Raw genomic sequence first — 19,804 nt, 5'->3', positions numbered from 1 at the left:
AAACAGGGTTTTCTCACTTGTGCTGCCTGTACAATAGATGACTTAAGAGGCCATCAATACATTCATCGATCCAGGCCAAACACACTTCCACAGCTGTGATTGAAATTGTGTTTGTGCAGAATCATTGGGCTACGATTCCCCACTCAACCTTCTATCGCTCCTGCAGCACGAGCCTCAGCCCAGAATCTCCCATGTGAAGGACAGCCTTCTGGCAGACAGAGAGAAGAGAACCTGTCAGAGCTGACAGTCCAGGAAAACCTCCAGACACCTGTCTGAAAAGCCAGACGGTGAGAAGCTCCAACCTGCCAGCGACTGGAGATCCCTCTGACTTCCTCATGCCTGCATCACATCTCAATAATTAGCTGGGAACCAAAGGAGCTGAATTTCCTGAATTGTCCCAACACACAGTTGCTTTTTTAAATATTCATTTTAGTCTTTTTTTGTCATGGTGACATTTGCTGGTACGTTTCCAGTTTGGACTCACATTAACTCATGCTTTACGCCGCCTCCTTTTATTTCTGCTCCTCTGTCAGGCCTCTGCACAACGAGCACGGAGCCCACTCACATGTGACTCGATCCTAAAGAGCAGAACACAAGCACAATGCTCATGGACATCATGGAGGGCACCAGGAGGCCAGAATGGAACAAACAGCATATTTGTCCAGTTTCACACTGTTGAACACACTGCAACTGCTGCATCCGCCCAGACTGAGTCAAACGGCTGCAGGTCTCTCGTTGGACTTGCCACTTCTACTAGAGGGGAAATCAATGCAAGTTAAAAAAAACAACTTTTCTTGTTTTTGCTAAGAGTTGGACCAAAACAAAACATTTATCAGGGGCACAAACAAACCCAAATAAACCTGGCAGTGATTTATTCGCACTCACTTTCTAAGCATCTTTATTGATTGCACTTCTCCTCATTATAGGATTTCTCTGACACACCTCATCTACCAGCGCTCCTGTATCCATTTAAGCCAATGCCCTGTAATATTGTTTCTGTTTATAAATCAGAGTTTAATTTTCCATGTTAATTATGTCTGGAGAGAGCAAGATTACAAAAAAATACAAGGGACCTGGACGGAACTGGAAGCAGAAGTGTTTCCTCACGCTGTGAAGTATCACTCAATAAAACTCCAAGTATTAAGTATTTGTTGCTACACAGAGGCACCAGCTTTATCTTTGACGTGTCAGCGGTTTGCATGTCAACACCGTCTTTATCAAAGTAATATCCTGTGGAGGTTGAGTCTGTGTTTTCTGTTGCATTGGTTCTTTGTCCCTGTGTCTGCGCGTTTGCTCTCGGACGGTCGTAAATCTGAGCTCTGACGTGTTCATAATGTAAAGTTTCTTGTTTGTATTGTTCGAAAGCCTGGATTAATTTCCCCGCTATCATTTTTCTTGTTGTAACTGTGGCTTTGTAGCATTTAGGTAATTTTCTGAGAAGTGTGCTTTAGATTTACACTAGGACACGGTTGTTTTGTCAGAGGAAACATTGTTTTTCTGTTTCTGTGACTGATGTACGAACAACAGAGAAACTAGAGACAAACACAGACATTGACAAAGCTTTAAAAAGGTGTTTGATTCGAGCCAGTAGTGCGATTAATTACTCTGGTTAGATCTGGTATACCTGCTTTTATAGGTCAGTCTTTTATTGTAATATATTCCTTCTAGTATCTGGTAGCGGTTGCATTATGAAGCACACAATAGGAATCAAACCAGATCCACCCAGGTACCGTGATGTAATGTGATGTAAGCCTTTGTCTCCATGGCTCCAGCGCTTCTCCCCTAGCGTTGGACATTCACATGGGGCCATCGCCTCCCCATTTAGTTGTTTGGAAAAGGGAGCGAAGGAAAGAGGAAGGGAGACGGCCTCCATTTGGGAGTCCCTGAATGGTCTCAAATTTATTCCAATAAATCTGAAACTGAGAGACAACTTTGTATTATAGTAGCTGACCTACTATTATTTACACAGTTGCATGGTTTTGCTCACAGTTTAGTATTATTTGATTGTTATAATTTGTCTGACGAGGTCAAACTGTGGTGTTAATTTCCCAACAGGAAACTGAAGAACCTGTTGGGTTGTGCGTTGGATCTCTGTGCACGTCGCCTTTCATCAACTTAGGCCGTAAATGTCTGCTGTAATTCAAACAGCTGTATAATGTGAATCAAGGGCTAAATTTTGTTAATCAGAAGTTCATATAATCTTCCCAAAAAGCAGTTGCACAATATGAGGCTGAATGTGGGCTTTTAATCTTTAAGTAAAGTCTTATTGCCACAAATGTTACAGTGATGTCCTAGAACATTTTTAACCCTAAAAAAAAACACTAAATAGAAATGACTTATAAACGCAGAGGAAAACTAGTTTTATTTACAGTACACGCTTTTTCCTGTTTCGGCACACCTCACATTATAGCTTAACAAGTGTGAAAGACTGCAGTCATGCAATGAAAACCTTGTTATCAGTGTGACTCAGGCTGCACTATGACCCTGACAGAAAAACGCAACTCATCGCTGGTGAGAGACTTCTTCATAGCGTAGATCACTGAAACGTGAGCATAAGTCAGGATCTTTTCATTCCTAAGTGAACTTCAGTCATTTAGTTCCAGTTCAACCAGCTGAAAAGGTGGTGACAGGGTTTGGACTACAGAGCTGGGCTCAGCCCCAATACCAACCAGTTGTCCTTCATATCTAATCTTCAAGGTTGACTGTCCACATTGTAATTAACAAGTAAGTCACCAGACTGGGTTTGTGTGATTAGGGAGGGTAATAAATTGCAACCATATGTCGTCATAGTGATGGCACACAAACACAGAACTAGGTGTTACTTAAACTGTCGGGAGGCGCACCCTGCAGCCAGCTGCACAAAAAAGTTCATGTGCAAGTAATCGGTGAATTCCTCACACTGTGTATCTGTTGTCCATATGTACAATAAACCCTGAAGAGGAAAACCTCTATTGAGGAGACGTCATAACAAAGGATCATCTCCTATCTGAATGTAAACACAGACCTTTGTGTGTTTAGTTTAATTGACGTCCGCTCCAAACACGTTGCAGGGTCTCAAACCCTCACATTAAACACCGTAGTTGTTTAAACACAACTTTAGGAAGACTTAAAATATATTGTCATTAAATTAATAGTGCCTGTTTTCGTGCTTATATTATATACAGCATAAGAACAAGGCGATTATTCATAAACATCAGTCAGAGAGAGAATGAAATCGAGGAATAAAAACAGGAAGCATCTTCCTGAACCTGAACCTTCACGGCTGTCTATTCTTTGCAGCGACATTTTACATTTGTGTGTTAATAAATAGAAACAGTGGAGTATTTAAATTGTCCAGAGGCGGTATAGTAGTGATTTCCAGGATAAATCTGGAGTACTGTATATTTTCACATGAAAACGGTCTGAGTATTACTTTACTGAGGCAAAAGCTTCACAGCAAAAAACAAGAAACTGAAGTTTCTGGAGTGGAGAACCGTTCTCTGAAGAACCGGGTTCTCCGCTCTTTTCTCTGCCACCATCACAGTCAAGGAAAGTTCCTCTGGTGGCTGAAGCTGCCGTCGCCCACGTCTCCAAGAAGGATTCGAGGCATCCAGTTCTGCTTGTAGCCGGACTCAAATATGACCTGAGAAGGGGAACAGTGGGTGGGTGTGTTCGCGTTGCTGTCATCGCAGCCAGAGTCCGACCATTCTGAGCTGTCAAAGCTCTGCAGCGACGCCCGCGACGGCGCCTCCACCCTGACGTCGATGGGGTCCGACAGCAGAGGCTCCTTGTCTGCGGGAAGCGGCGCGGCGTCATCGCCTCCTCGGCCTCGCATCGGAGAGAAGAGAGACGACAGCACGAGCTGTCCGTCGGGAGTGCGCTCGATGTGCAACATTAGCGGCTCGGCCGCATCGCCCTCCGTCGCATCCGGGTCCGGTGACGGGACGGTTCCGCGGCTGAAAAACAGCTGTGGGCGACTGTTGCTTGGATGGTCCGCATCAGGCTGCGGAGGGTTCACGTGCTGGACCACCACGGCGCCGTAGTCAGACTGGGCAGTGGTGTCCTGAGGAGTGGGGGTGGGAGTGTGTTCAGCTGTGTCCACAGAGGAGCCGGAGCTGTCCTGGAAGATAGGATCCTGGGGGCAATAGCCTTTAGGGTCAACCGGGCCAACTGGGAGGACCCTCGGCTCCACTGGGTTCGTGCCATTAACCGTACTGGTCGTGTAGACAGTAACGGTCTTCAGAACCTCAAATGGATTCGGCAGAACATTTTGTGGAGTGTGTAGATTTTCTACCTGCTCGGGAAATTAGAAGTTGTGTTAAATACGCTTAAATGTGTCATACTTAAACTTGTTGCATACACACAAAAGTTCTTCATTTAACACAGTACAGTATATTTGTCATTGACTGAGACTCTGAGTCACTGGACGTGTCACTAAAACGGCAACCACACATTTTCAGCTGTTCTTTTTTAAAATTCAATTATGTTGTTTTCACGTCACACAAGAGCCTCAACCCTTGATTTTCCAGTAAATCTGCATTTCACTCACACACAAACACTGAACACTGGGGAAACTATCATCTTACCAGTAAATGTGGCATTCTGGGTTGTTTTCCACCCTTTGCATAGTTCCACATACACAGAACCAACACCAGCATTATCACTGCAAGAAGCCCTGCGCCGACGAGAAGCCACGGGAGAAGCTTCGAATAATCACCTGAGGGAGAAGAGTATTGGTTTTCTACATTACTCAGAAACAGCAATATCCTCCAGCAACTTTAAGACAGTGTCTTGAAGAAATCCCCGTGACGACAGCGGGTCACAGGCGTGTTCTGAGGGAGCAGCAGAGCAGCAGGTCTGTGACGTACCGCACTGCATTCCTGCTGGTACCGGTAAATAGAAGCCGTACAGGGAAGTACTGTACCTGCACGTTAGTTTACTGGAACTCAACTGCAATCAGAACACAAAGGCGCAGAAAGGAGTAAATAAAAGGGGGTTGTGATCAGTGTACAGTATTTCTCACCTGGCGGTTTGACAGAATGGCAGAAGGAGGCTTTTTGGCTCTGTGAGCGGCCCCATTCAGACAAAGTGTTGTAAACCACATGGCCACAGTACTCCGCCTCATTCTCCTTCAGATCGATGACAAACTGTGGGTTTGTGTTCGTCTTGACCTGGCGACAAAGTGGGTCAGAACCACGAGAACTGGTTCATTTAGTTTGCTTCGCACAGGTTTGATTGAATCACAAAATCGAAAAAAAAAAACACACAAAAAAGAACATTTAGCAAATGCAGTGAATGCGTTAACATAGCAACGTGTTTCAGGTAAAAAAAAAAGAAGAACTTCACAAAATACCATGTAAAAGAAAGAAGGGGGGGAAATAAACTAAACTATGTCAGTAACAGTCAAAAGATTCATGCGTAGCGTGAAGCGAAGGTCGGTTTGGGAACGTTCCCGTGACAGATTGCTCCAGGTCTGATCTGAGTCCTGAGTGACTTTATTAAGTCTCACCTGGTGACGGCAGATAAGGGCAAAATGATTAATGATTTACTTAGAGAGGCTGAGTATTGGAAACGCAGCCACGTTTAATACAGTCCCGTCCGAGGGCTGTAATGATGGAGCATGTGGAGGCGTCAGATTATCTGTACAGGTGTTTTAATAAGTGGCCAGTGTGTGCAGTCGGTGGGTTTATTACACTGTGAACACTTCATTAAAAGCGCAGCATCAGGAGGCGTGAATGGTGGAGGTGGAGGTTCCGCTCAGACTCACCACCTCCGCCTTCTGCGGCTTGATGATATTTAGGGTGTAGATGATGATGTTCTTGGAGTGACCGCCCGTGCTCCTGTTGATGATGTTGGCGATGGAGGCGCCGTCCGGCCCCGGAGGCAGGACGACATTGACCACCAGGGAGGACGCGGTTGCTTCTACGGTCAGTCCTGGTGGACCGAACGCGGCTGTGGGACGACAGGAGACGACAGAGCGACTGTCACAACAGCGTCGGTGCCTCTGGGAGACGCGGGCGTTCATTAGCATAGACTCTTACTCTCCGCTAGAGGTTTAAACCTGGTCGTTTTGCCGTAGCGCGTGTCGTTGATGAAAACCTGAGCCTCGTATTGAATGTCATAAATGGATGCGGTCTCTGCAGTCAGGTCACATGACAGAGCAGTGATGTCCTGGCACTCTTTTTTAATCTGGAACCGGTCCATGTCGTCGCTGCAACGAGGGGAGAACACAGCGATTAATCCTCCACACTAGGTGTTCGCCTGTCGCAGCTGATGCATTTTTATGTTGTTCGTTACACAGAGAACCAGCTACTCTTCTTCTGCAGCCATGTCAATGTTCAAAGTCACTCCAGCAATTTGCACTGTGGCTGCGAGAAAAGTCAAGAATACAAGGCGGGCACTTGACATTTGTCTGGGACCTTATGTCATGTGTAATTAGAGGAGATGGCATTTTTGTTTTGTTGAGGCCAATTTTGACTGATTGTAAAGAAGAAACGAAAAACGTTCCACTTGGAAGTCATCAAAGCTCAAAATGACACGTTCTATGCCCAGAATGCAGATCGTACTGGAAAGGAGCCCCGTACTGGGTCTGCGTGTACTGTCTACTGGTAGAGTTCAACAGCAGCTTCTTCAGCAATGCGTTACTGTGGCTCTGTTCTGTCCTGCTGATGAGAGGAAGGGAAGCGAGTGTCACAAACACGACCCATCAGCACAGTTTCTGCCCCTTAAGGTTGGACATTTTCTGCATTTCTGTGCCACCAATGCAACAATGCACTGGTCTGTCTCTCCATGTGGCCGGGCTTCTTCACAACAAAATGGCCTTAGCCCCAAGACTAGCGTTGCTTCAAACTTGGATATGACTAAAATACGGCTACATTAACATAAAGAATAAGACTATTTTGACCCCGTAGATTCAACTATTTTGACAGTAGAATCTGATTCTACAGATCAGGTACCTAAAGTACATGAAGCACAGTAAAGTTATACTTGTGATCCACACAGGCCTCGTCCTTCGACCTGCAGGCGTGTACTCACCGATCGCAGGTCTTACCTCTTGTACTGGACGCTGTACAGAACCTTTTCTTGCGGCGAGGCGGATTCCGGTGGATCCCAGTGAAGCGTATTGTTAAAGTTCTTAGAGACAAAATACACTTTTCCAGTCAAAGGACGAGCTGAAAGCAAAGCGTCAGAGAGTGAAGGGGTTTGAGTCATTTCTTGTTGCTGATTCCTTCTCGGCATTATGACTTTTCGGTTGTAGCTTTTACTGCTCTGCTCTGTACAGAAACAGCTGTGAAACGTTTTATCATCATAATGATGTCACACTGTTCAGGCCTCAGCATTGACTTTCAGCCATGTACAGTAGAGACCATGCTAAGGCCCACGACGTAGCACGTTCACTGTACTGGGGTCAGCTGGTGGCTGGAACACAGACCCAGGCTGTGTTCAAAGCAAATGACAGCAGTTTGTCTGCGTGGTTTAAAGGACACAGATGGACGTGGAACGCCAGTCATTCCATGTTACTGTTACTGTACATCACCTTTTACAGTGGGTTTTTAAATGACACCACATACAGTAATTATTTATCAGAGCTCAGAGACTCACCGTAGCAGAACAACAGGAGGGTGATGACGTTAATAGACCACATCTCCATCAGGCGGTTGGGTCACAAACCTCCAGTAGGGCTCACTGTAATCCAACCTACAGTGTACGGTGTCTAAACAGAGTCACATAGAAACGCACCACAAAAAATGAATGACCAAAAAACGTGGACTCTCACGAGTCCCCTTAGGAAAATCCAGAGTTTGCTTCGAAAATATTGTACTGAGCTTCAACGATTTCCCCTCCTCGTGTTGCTCAACCATCTCTGATGTGTGCTGGGAAAGGAGTGGCTCGACTCAGGTGTGCTGCTGCACTTTGGCACACGTTATCACGTTGTTCCTGTTCCTGTTTTTTTTTTTTTTTTTTTTTTGCTGCTGACATCCAATTGCATTTTCTGTCCGAAGCCTCGGCTTCCTCTTCCCTCCCTCCTCTCTCCTGCGCCTTTTCTTCTCTCACTCTCGGTGTCTGTCTCTTTCTCCTTGTCTTTCAGGTTCTTTCAGCCTCAAAGTACTTACTGTAAATTGTCGCAGACAGAAAATGAAAGAACATCCGGGTGTTTCGGGAGGTGCATCACGGTCTGTGCCTGTTTCCAGGTTAACACAACAAACAGCAGATACCTGTAGCTGTCATTGGTTCCCCCCAAAGTCTAGGCTAGAGGGTGTTCAGAGCATTTGATTAGCAAAAAATGAATAGCCTCCTCAAAAAAAAAAAAAAAAAAAGAATTGCACTCCTCATTTTACACAGTCGAAAGCTGCAGATTTGGGCTAAAACATCACACATAGCAATGACATATGGAGGATTTGCACATTTGTTACTTTACATGGTTAAAACCCTAAGAAGGACTGCGTTCATCGTGCTGTGGTTAATCTGACGGCATCAGGGCAGCTTTGATAGCTGCATGGCGTATAATGGCTCTATTATTGCTGTTATTAGATACACCTGTGCGAGGCGTGAACCGCTCGCTGGCGTGAGAAGGTTTGTTCTGTGAAAACAGATATTGTTTATAGAGGGAAGTGAGTCCACTTCTCGATGCAGGGACACGGTTCGCGGCATTAGAGATCTCCATCGAAGGGAGTCGCTGCCCTGCAGCGTCACGTGTTCAGCAGCACACTCTGCATTAATGCATCTAATGCTTTGGGTTTTATGACCAAACATGCCTAAAATGTGAGTTCAGCCAATCCAACCAAAGCAATGACACTGTACCAACTTCTAATCTCAGCTGAATCATTATTGATTTAGTTCTTTTTTTAATATTAGTGCATGTACCGATCGTTATGTACACGGTCGTATTATCTGCCTTCAATAACATCCTGTCAGTAATTTGCTTTGATGATTTTAATTAGTTTGCTGTTTGACTACTGAGTCATAACCACCACTGTTCTAATCTGCCACCTGGCTGCAAAATGATAAAAGGCCCTCACAATAACTTGTTTTAGACACAACATGATGTGCTTAAGTGGGTAAACCTGAAAAGAATAACGCTAGACAACAATATGAGTAGTATTCTTTAAGATCGTTGTCAAACTATAATTAATTTGAGGTCTGTTTGCTTTTGTCTTACCAGGTTCTTTATCAGTGATGTCTCCTTCTATAAAACATACATCATCTGCACTTTGCTCTGCACAGTGGGTGTCGCTTGTAAGCGGAAAAACAACACAACGCTATTTTAGGATATTTCAAAATTAGCAGCCAAATGTTCCCTCGCCATGAATTTTATTCCCTTGGGCTCCAAATAAAACACATTAAGCAATTAAATCTGTGTTTCAGGTTAACCTTTAGTCATTTTTATCCTGTGAGAACTCCTCACAAATTAATCAAATTGAATCAAATCCACGGCAGAAGTGTCCCTGAGTGAAGGGAAAGCTTTGATGCTGCTGGGCACAAACGAGGAGATGCCATGTACTGTACGTCTGAAGGCTCTCGCACTTCAAGACCTTCATCAATGAATCATCCTTGGCGCTGCCACAGCAGATCAAATGTATCTAGCATCTCTCACCTCGCCAACCTGACTCACAGAGCCTGAGCAAAAGCCTTTGATCTCATTCCGTAAACGCAGGTTGAACTTGCTGGTTTCAGGTGCCGGGTGCAGAGAAGCGCCTGCAATCAGTTTCCAATTGAAATCTGGTGCAGCTGGAATATTTAGCAGGAGCCCCTCTCATTAGTCTTCATAATTCATGTCTTATTTTGAAGCACTTTACATTTCTGTAAAACCCATCTTTCTTAGGTAGACTTGTACTCAAAGCAATACTGGTCAGAGATGAACATATTTTTATTAAAAGGGAAGAGATCAAAGGCAGATTAAAACAGATGCAGAAGATAATTATGCTAAATTGAGCTTTGCTACCATTCACACAGTAAAAAGCGACTGGAGATAATGCAGCAGGTACATGTATGTTAGTTGTGGCCAGTATCACTAATTTTACAACACGTGTTACTGTATGTATCGGTAACCTACAGTAAATTACCGCCCACATGCATGATGACATGACTGAGCTTCTCTATAGAGAGAGGACAGGAGCAATGAAAGCTGCTGTGGAAAGCAGTGGTAAAAGTATGTGCAGAAATCTGAGGACAAATAACTTAAAGAGCCAGCACAGAGGTCAGGAGGTCAATGATCAATCCATATTCACATAACAGCGTTGTGAGATGTGCCCTTTTTAAATTTAAACAGGAGCGTTACCATGCTCCTCTGCATGGGGCCTTGGGGCTGAGGACCCCTGGCTTGATCTGCAGCGGGATCCGCGTGGTGCGTGCCTGGCCTCATGCCACGGCATTATCCAAATCCATCAATTAACACCAGGTCAGTACAGGTTCATCGGGAGTGGAGGTGTTTGTGCAGACAGGATGCTAAATGGGGGAAAGTCACAGAGCAGCACTAATGGCTGCATGCACAGACGTCTGTGTTACGCGCCGAGCGAATGGAGCTCCGCTGTTTATGCACGTTCTGCAGGAGCGTTGCCTTTTTGTCGAAGGCAGCGCTTGAAGGAAAGTCTTGGCTCGTCCCTCTCTGACTCACGGAGCAGCTGGAAAAACTGGGCCGACCACGTTCACTGTAGGTTCTGTTCCGTCCTTTATATTTTGACAACCAGCACTGTGTATTATGTGGATGAAATGTCGTCAAGCTGGTCTCACAAATGGCCCAACGGGCTGAGGCATCGTCTTCAGGCTCACTGCACTCGAACGTAGCGCTGCTAAAGTAACAAACACAAGCAGTGAGGTCATTCCAGCCAGAGGAACCGAAGCCACTGCCTCTGAAAAATCATATCACTCAATCACTTTAAAAGGTTTGGGCGCATTTCGAATAATTGGGCTTTCAGGCAACTTTGAACACCTATAATTACCTCATTTTTCAAGGTTTCACAAGCTGATATTTGTCAGATAAGTTAACTTTCACCCAGAAAGTTGGCTGTTGACCTGTTGCTTGAGAAGCTTGACAACATTTCACAAATAAAACACCTAAAGACCTTCATGATTCTTAAAATGAGAAGGTGAACAGAACCTAACCGTGCTGAGCTTTGGTTTTCCCTGTACTCTGTGTATGAGTCACTAACAGGCAGCCCTGACGTCTCCCTGCTTGTTCTGATCATGCATTATACCTGTGATTCCATATGGAATAACCTGTGATTCGCTGGAATAATCCAACGATTTGTGAGTGGACTAAAGGTTTTTATGCTGTTGATTCAGTCACCACGTAAAATGTATTAAATAGAACATATGTGGTTAGTATCAACTGTGACAGACAGTATTCCGTTTAGTGGGATTGAGTCGTGAAATCTGTGACTCCTTAGCATCAACTAGTGGCCAGGTGTGGAAGAGCAGGTTAAAAACAACAGGTGGAATTTCCAAGGGTGAAGAGGATGCACTACCTGAATCCATGACAATGATTCTACATGCAACGAAAATCTATAAGCTCAGGTTTTGAGTCCTGCTTCCAGTACCAGTATTTGTGACATAGTCCTACATATACTGTATATATACTGTACATATGTGTGTACATATGCATACATTGATGTTTGCAGGTTTGTATACTGAGCCCAAGCCTGTTTACTTATTTCAAATTGCTCTGACTCAGCTAAATGCAAATGCACCTCAGACCTAATGCCTGAGCCCAGACTGGAGCCGTTAATGTGTTAGAGCCTTGAGCGAATCATCGATTAGAGCGGAAACGGGCGATACCCAGCCGTTTTAGCTGCGAGGCTTTAACGCCCCTCCTCATTTTGACCTGAAACCCTCTGAGTGATGTGGCCTCCCGGCGCTTACCTTGGAGCGCTGATACAGGCTGGTGACGGCGTTTACTGGGCCCCATGTGTCATCGGCCTGACAGCCGCCGTCCGTCATTTTTCCCAGGGAGGCGGCCATATTGGACACTTCATGCACTGACAAAAGACAAAATAAATAAGAGCAGAACCATGCGTAAATTAATGCAGGTTCCCTCTGGATATCTAAATGATTCACAAATCAAAGCGTGACAAACCAGCCCCCCGCTCACAGTCTGAGTAATATTTTACTGATCTGCGCTTCACCTTGGGAATTTGATTATAAAGAGCCATAAATGTGCCCTCCAAAAGGAATAAGATGTCCTCCCTGTCACGAGCCCATTTATCCCTGTTACAGCGCTCTCAGAGAGCACTCTGGAATCACACCATCTGCTCTTTGCTTTGTCTGTTGTTATATTTATGGCTATTTGTCTGGATTTGCACAGTAGAGAGACTTGTGGCTTTAAATAACGGCGTGACCTCCGTTTTATCAACCCTGACCTTAAGGAGCAGGTCTTTAATCACGCCGCTACTGAAACACAGGGAGTCTTTGCAACTGTAGCTGGTGCTACATCACACTTATAAACTTATGAGTGGATTCATTGGTTTAAAAACAACTTTCACTGAGATCAATTAAAGATACTTTTTAATGCACTAATTAGAAACAAAAGAATAAAAATGAGATGCAATTATTATTCCCTATTTAATTGTTTGTTTTCACACCAATGCAATGAAACAGCATTAAAATTACCACCAGGGAAATAAGAGGTTAGTAGAGTCTGAAACTCAGAGGAAGAATCATAAACTTTATGGAGGAACGTTGTCAAAGACGTCCACGTGAATCTGTCATTACTGTTAATGCCCATTTTAACAATACAGAGTTGAACACAATGGAGAGTTACTTGCACAAATGATGCTACTAATAAAGCATCCTTCTATTTATTTACCCCTCAAACCAGCTGTGAACCTCTTAGGGTTGGGTTGCGCTACAGTGTCATGATGGTGCTCATCTGAAATCTGTGAAATCTAGTTGTTTCCGAGTCACATACAGTATAGTATCCGACCACACAGGCTGCGGTTTGTCCTCATTCAGTCCCCACGTCAGCTTGGTTTAAAGGGGCGTCCGCATGTCCTTGTTCACAGATCATGGTATCCTCAATTAAACTGCACTCAGTAAGCTGTTGAGCAGCAGGATTATTCTGCATGGTAGTGACATTTTGTGTGTGCCTATAGTCCCGTGGGTTCCGCTAACATTTAGAAAGCTGCTTACCCATTCTGACAGCATGGCAGACTTTAAGCCAAAGCACATAACATCACCCTTCAAAATCAGTCAACGTTGAAATGAAATTAAACAAAAGATACAGAATAGAACAAGTGGCTCCAAGTGGGTGGTGAGAGAATCTGGTTAAATGAAAGTCAGCAAAGAGCTTCTGGGATTAAAAAAGAGGAAGTGAGGTGTCGAGAAAAGTCAGAGAGGATTATTCATACGTTAACGTTTGTACTGTGCATAAGAAGAAGAAACGTGCTTTAGTTGAATAAGCTTTTCTACAGTATAACTACTGTTTATTTGTTGTAATGGACCTTGGAACCCTGGCTGAAGATTTGAACCTCACCAGTATTTGGACATTACATTAATTTATAACTTAGAAAATGTATTAAATGCATTTAACCTAACACACACACACACACACACACACACACACACACACACACACACACACACACACACACACACACACACACACACACACACACACACACACACACACACACACACGAAACGGCATCACTTTTCCTCCTCAGGCACCGCTGGCACCTTCCCTCCCTCCTCCTTCTTGCCCTTACTCTGTTTTGCCCTTCTCTAAAGTTTTGATTAATTCATGGGTGAGATGAGCGGCTCAGAGCACACATTAGTAAAGCAGTCACTAGGAGTTCACTTTAGGGGAGAGGGGGGTCCATGACCTCCAGCAATGATCTGTGGCTGCTGTGGCTTGAGTCAGTTTGCTGAGAATATTCCTATGTACATATTGTACATACTGTGACATAATAATAATAACAATGATTTTATTAAATCATCTCTTTATTTCCATTTTGTCTTCTTACAAACTAAAGGCACAGTAGGTCATTCTGTCCTTTGTGTCTTTTAAAGTGAAGAAACAGCAGAGGAAATGTTCTAATGGAAACAGACAAGTGTAATAGTCGGGTAAATGTTCTCCTGAGTGCAACTCTAATTCGCTCCTGTTAATTAATCGGACATTCAAACTTTTAACAGTCGCAGGGAGAAACTTATTACAAAGTAGTGTGTTGTAAAAATTGACTCACTTCTTTATTCTTACTGCATTTTGAAGCCACAGAGACTGTAGGAATTTATTTTGTTGTCCTGAGGAGTGGTTACTGTCCCATAACAGGTCCAGCAAGATGTACATGTTATCATTTCTATAAATCTGACTGAGCTGTTGGAGAAAACAAAAAAAGAAACCTGAACAAAGCCATTGGCAATAAATCTGAAATGAGGATGATTTAAGTTTTTGGACACATAAGAAATGAATCTAGAATTTAAATGAACCATGCTCTTTTTTAGTCAGCTAATTAAAAAAGAGAGATTGAAAGAGAAGTAGAGTAGAAGCAATAAATGAGACTTGCAGATATCAAAAATTTACAGTATGGGTCTCCATTTTCCCCACTTCATAGTTCTGATTGGACTCTAAAATAGAGCCCTGTTCCATTAACCTTCTGGGTAAAGTAAAGGGCAAAATGTTTCAAGCTGTCTCCTGGTTTAATAATTAAGGCCGTGTTTTAGTCTCCTCTCTGCTTTTAGCCTTTTTTTTACCATTAACACACAACCTGGATGATTAAATTCATTATAAATCAGCATTTTAAGGAGGTAAATATTACATTTCTTCGGTGCTGCGGCAGTGACCTTAACAAAAATAGGAGCGAGAAACGTTGCAGCCCGGAGGATTATGTTCCACTTTTCACACAGCCTGTTCTCTTCCTAAATATCCATCCTGCTACTGAAGCTGCCAAGGACGCTTTCTCCCTTTTGTGAATGTAGGAGTTTCTCCCCTCTGTCTCGCTGGTTTTCCACATCTTGAGCTTCTATTTTGTTGATTCTAAGGTGATTTCATTCCATTTAAGACCAAATCAATTTTTCTTTTCATATAAAATGCTTCATGCCTCCGTGACAAATGTGTGGACTTCAACAGTGACCAAAACAGATTGAAGGAAATAAACCTGCCAGATGCCTTCGTTAATTATTACCTTTTAATGGCGGAGAATGGACGGGGCTGTGCGTCGACTGCACCACTATCTGCTCTCCCTCTAAACTCAGATAAGATGTGACCGCCGATTGCCGCTTCCTTTGGCTGCTTGAGAAAGCAAGACAGGTCCTGTTTGTCAGATGAGCAACGCACTGGAGAAAGACAGACGGGGCTGTGAGATAGTGGGGGGGAGAAAATGAAACAGCAAAGTGTGGGACTGTCCTGCTGTGACCTTTCGCAAATAGATTTTCTTAAACTTGCTTCTTTTTTTCCCGAAGAAGCGAAGGGTAATGACCACGGCATCCTGATTTCTCCTTTTAATTTCAGCCAATAGAGCTCGCTCACATGCGCGCACACAAATAAGCGGTCGAGCACAAGCGCTCCCACACACTAACAACGTATGCCGCGCATGCAGGCCGCTCCTCAAAGGAAAGGTCAGCGCTGACAATGATTTGAAACCCATTTTGCAATCTGTCGAGCAGGAAAAAAATGTGATGTTACCGAGGGTTGAGGGAGGAAAGGGAGCGGCGTGGGAAGACAGATTTATGGAGAAGGGTGAAGCCAAACCTGTGATCGCTCATTATTCCTGAACTCAGCTGTGTTGATGTGTACTTTGCACGACCGTCGTCGGCTAAAAGCAGCACACGGGCGCATGGAGGCGCGTGACAGACGGCTGCCACTCCATCTTACACCTCCTCCAGCCTCCATCCACATGAGCAGCAACCTGTAATTACTGCTGCTGCATCTGCAGATTATGAACTGGACCACGCGGCTTTGCAACCTTGGTGTTACGTAGCCTGAGGTGAACCAACCCTGAGCCCACGAGCTTCTCATGCCTCACTGTATGTAACAGAGGATGTACGGTCCAATACAGTGAATCCTCAGATCAGATGATGTCTTCCTGTAAATCTCACTGAGCTTTAACTGCGGCGGAGCATCAACGTCCTCTTACATGAAACCTTTATGATCCACTATTCCGGGGATGGGAAGCTGTGGTGATGCTATTTTCAAACCTCTGCCAGTTCCACTGCTTCCTTTGATGCGTTCTACATGTTGCATCTCGGAGGCTGTGAGTCATTCGGACACGGTCAAATGTGCCATTTGTTGTTTTTTTGCCACTTAGACGAAACGCCGAAAGATCAGATCTTCCAGCTTGAGGCAAATGCAAATGATGTTCTATTGTGTGTGTGTGTGCGTGTGTGCGTGTGTGTGTGCGCTCCTCCAGTTTCAGTGACTCATCAGACCAGTGAATAATTCATGCATGGTGTGTGTCCCAGTTAGCGTTTGCTCTGCTGACACCTGGTGGCGCGTCCGAAACAAAGGCCATTAGCTCCGTGGTCCTCCACCAAACGCTGGCGCTCCCTCACCCCCAGTCAAACGCGCCGGCTGTGTAGCGGCTCCATCCCTTTGCTTCTCTACAGGAGTTTCAGGACCATAACATCCCGCTGACAGATTCCCCCCACGCTCCGCTGCCTTTTGTTGTTATCTGATTAGCTGGAGCGAGAGACCAACCAGGATTCATTTCACTGCTGTCTCTCCTAATTTGATTCCAGCCTGTTTCGCAAACAACGCCCGAATCTCGTGCTTCTCCTCGTACATCACCTACTCACAGCAACGAAGCGCTGGGTATTAATATGTGCCGTATATACAGTATTTGTACCTTTTAACTTGTGTTTCCCTTTACCTTCGTGGGAGCGGCGCTGTGCAGAGATGCTGTGTTTGATGAATGTGTCTGACCTTAACTTTGAAGAACAGCTGGTGGGAACATGGGTTCAGCTTCGCATCGGCTTTTACACCACGTGTCCCTTTGAGTTAGCGCTGAGGTCTTTGTGGGTTTACTTCCCCAGATTTGAGCTACTGAAATATGGATGAAATACCAAGAAGGCTTTACACAGCTTGTTAGCATTTGTGCTAAGCTTAAAGATTCCCGTCCCCCTACAACATGCTGGTGGTCACACATCTGTACCCTCATGATGACGTTCACGTTCCGTTGCAATGATGTCAGATCAACTGTGTGAATATTGCAGAAGTGGATTAGTGTTGTACCTAAAATAATCCCTGGTACAACATCCTGTTGTTGGTAAAACGCTGCCCAACTTCATGCATGAGGAAACAGAAATCCATGCAAAGACCCTACAAGAAATCACAGTATCTTATGCCTTAGAGTAAGAACACGGCGTTAATTAATGCAGCAGCCGAGGGTCTTCATCGTGTATTATTTACATGAACGTGCCTTAATCATGATGCTCGTGTCTTTGTCTGCGAACGTAGCTACGACGGGGGAAGGAACCATACGAATCGCAGTGGTGCGTGAGCGTTGAGGAAATTCATAATTAATCATAATCAGTATTACATAAGCATTATTATTTCATGAGTTCATTATGGTTGCGTCCTCTCAGATAAACCTGAGGGAACACAAACTGTTCTGGTCCTCTTATGAATAAATAACTTATAGCATTAAATCCAGTTTATTCAACATGCTACGCGCCATCTACACACAATAAACGGCTGATGCATTAAGTAATTATTAAATAAAGGAACTTTTAATGCACTTTGTGAACAGCAGTTCCTCCTGAGCGTGCAAAGCTACTTTATGAACTCGAAATTAGTACTTTAAACACAAGCTGCTTCCTTAATCACTTCTGCTTCGCGCCAGTTATTGAGTAATAGTTCATTTATTAAATGCAGAGCTTTAATAAAACATTCAGCATCAGATGTTTGTTAGCTGTTAATGTGCAGCAATTCATTATACTTTATATACTTCAAGCATATAATGGTAGTAATACGTGTGTGAGCAGCCTGACGTTTGAGCAAATCTAATGGATATTCAGGTTAGTGAAGTGTTAAGTTACCAGTTTATTCAGGTCACTAAGCGTTTTCAAAGGTCATCGATGGTGGCGGCTCCTTTCTGTAAAGATTTGTCACTTTAAATTCCTAAAAAATTCCTAAAAAACACCAAGTTGACTTCCCACGCAGTCGCGAGTATCACCCGCTCCGAAGCGGCGCCGCGCTCAGAAAGCAAAGCGACAATGACTGCTCCAATAAAAAGCTGTCAACATGTGACGCGTCTGAGAAAAGCCCACGAAGAGAATCTGAACTTCACAACTCGGAGCGACAAGGCGACGGTCGCGTCCCTGCAGGGAATGAATGCAGCTAACTTTCTCTGCATAATTGGCCATGAATCAATTCTTACAATCCCCACCTGACCCCACACAGAGCAGAGCGCATGGCTGTAAATGAGCTCCAGTGGCTTCTAAGAGTCGGTCGCAGACGCCTTTGAAGATGTTGTTGAGCTCCGATAATTTGGGCCTTCGTGGCGGTGGAACCTCACGCGCAGCCAGGGCCTATGAGGCTTTGGAGGCGACAGAGTTATCGCTAATAAAGCTCGTGGGATTAAACCACGAGGGTATTTTTGTGTGGCTGAGCTTTCATCCATCTCTCACTGTGTTTGCATCCACCGTCATCCCTGTGATGCCGTTGAAGGTCAAGGTCAAAAATAGTAACGCGGCATAAGCGAAGGGCGGCGGAAAACCAGCCAGCCGCCATCAGCCGAGCAGCAGCGAGCCTCGCGTTTCACGCCGACTCGTCTGTGGGACTCAAATGAGCAGGAGCGCACGTGGAGTGGGCTTGATGGCTCAATCAGCGCAGTTAATTACAGCCTCGGCTGGGAGGAGGCGCGGGCTGAGACGATCACCTCGCCGCAGATTGAGGCGCGCGCTTTCAGGGGCTCCTGAAGAGCACATTATGTGAGCTGAGGGAGGCGGACGGGGGGACGCGGCGCTGGTAAAAAGCAGCAGGCGCAAACACAGCTCCTCATTAGCCGCTCGCCACCGCAGGGCGCGGCTCAGAATGCGGAGCAGAATCAGGCGCACGCGGAAAAAGCGGCGGGCGTCGATAAACAGGCCCTCGCGCGACCGACGGCGAGCGTGATTAAATTGTGTTGACAGAGTGTGCTCGGTCAAAGCGGGACGAGGCGCTTTTATCTGGCGTCATTAAGCGGAGCCGTCGCCCTCACGGAGCAGCAGCCGTCCCAGCGGGCGAATAATGGTCAGAAACAGCAGAAGAGCTTAGATCCTGACGCCATCGAGTGGCAGCGCTACCACAGATCTGAACCTCTGCTTCAGTGGCCGCAGAGTCTCAGCCCCACGGTGACGTCTGAATGGCCCTAATTAATGCAGCTTAATGTGAGTTTCATGACATCTGATAAAAACCAATGTGGGCTCTAATAAATGCTACAAGGATCCAGACGTTGGCAGCGGAACAACAGATGGTCGTCTGATTTGATTAAGAGTCCGTCACAGCTCCCCTTCGACGGGCTCCGTGGGGGTTTGTTCTCCTGTCTGTGCTCCTAGATGTTTATACTAAAAATCATATAAAATCCTAATACAGTGACACGTGTTTGTCATTCCCCTAATCAGGCGAACGCCCGATCTCCATGCAGAGAAAAGACTGTAGGTGTGAATTTCTATAAGAATCGTCCTAAACAGCAGGAGTTTCCTTTGGCGCAGTGTTTTTTTCTGGAACTTGAAGTCCCCATGGGCTCTTCAGCGCCGAAGAACAGCATCAGACGGCGTCGACGGAGCTCCTCTCACGCCGTCTGGGGGAGCGCTGCCGCTTTAAAGTCCTCGATCACAGGCAGGATTTCAGCAGCGTCGCTTGGCTGTGAATCAGCAGCCACTGTGTCAAGACGCCGCCGCTCAAAGACTGCAG

The 19,804-nt window shown here is 45.1% G+C and overlaps 1 protein-coding gene across 1 annotated transcript; it reads right to left on the bottom strand.

Moving 5' to 3' along the window:
* Positions 1-2,225: 2,225 nt before the first annotated feature.
* On the bottom strand, positions 2,226-7,890 carry ifnlr1 (interferon lambda receptor 1). The gene is made up of 7 exons (XM_029130327.3): positions 7,582-7,890; positions 7,031-7,151; positions 6,021-6,190; positions 5,747-5,931; positions 5,003-5,150; positions 4,566-4,696; positions 2,226-4,273 (listed from the first exon to the last, which is right to left on the bottom strand). The coding sequence occupies exons 1-7, from the start codon at positions 7,628-7,630 to the stop codon at positions 3,524-3,526; spliced, it is 1,554 nt and encodes a 517-aa protein (XP_028986160.1). The 5' UTR covers positions 7,631-7,890; the 3' UTR covers positions 2,226-3,523.
* Between the last annotated feature and the right edge of the window lie 11,914 nt (positions 7,891-19,804).

The sequence above is a fragment of the Betta splendens genome, chromosome 16 (genome assembly GCF_900634795.4).
Source record: "Betta splendens chromosome 16, fBetSpl5.4, whole genome shotgun sequence".
In the NCBI taxonomy this organism is placed as follows: Eukaryota; Metazoa; Chordata; class Actinopteri; order Anabantiformes; family Osphronemidae; genus Betta; species Betta splendens.
Note: the sequence above shows the minus strand (reverse complement) of the source record. Positions and strands in the feature narration are given on the sequence as shown.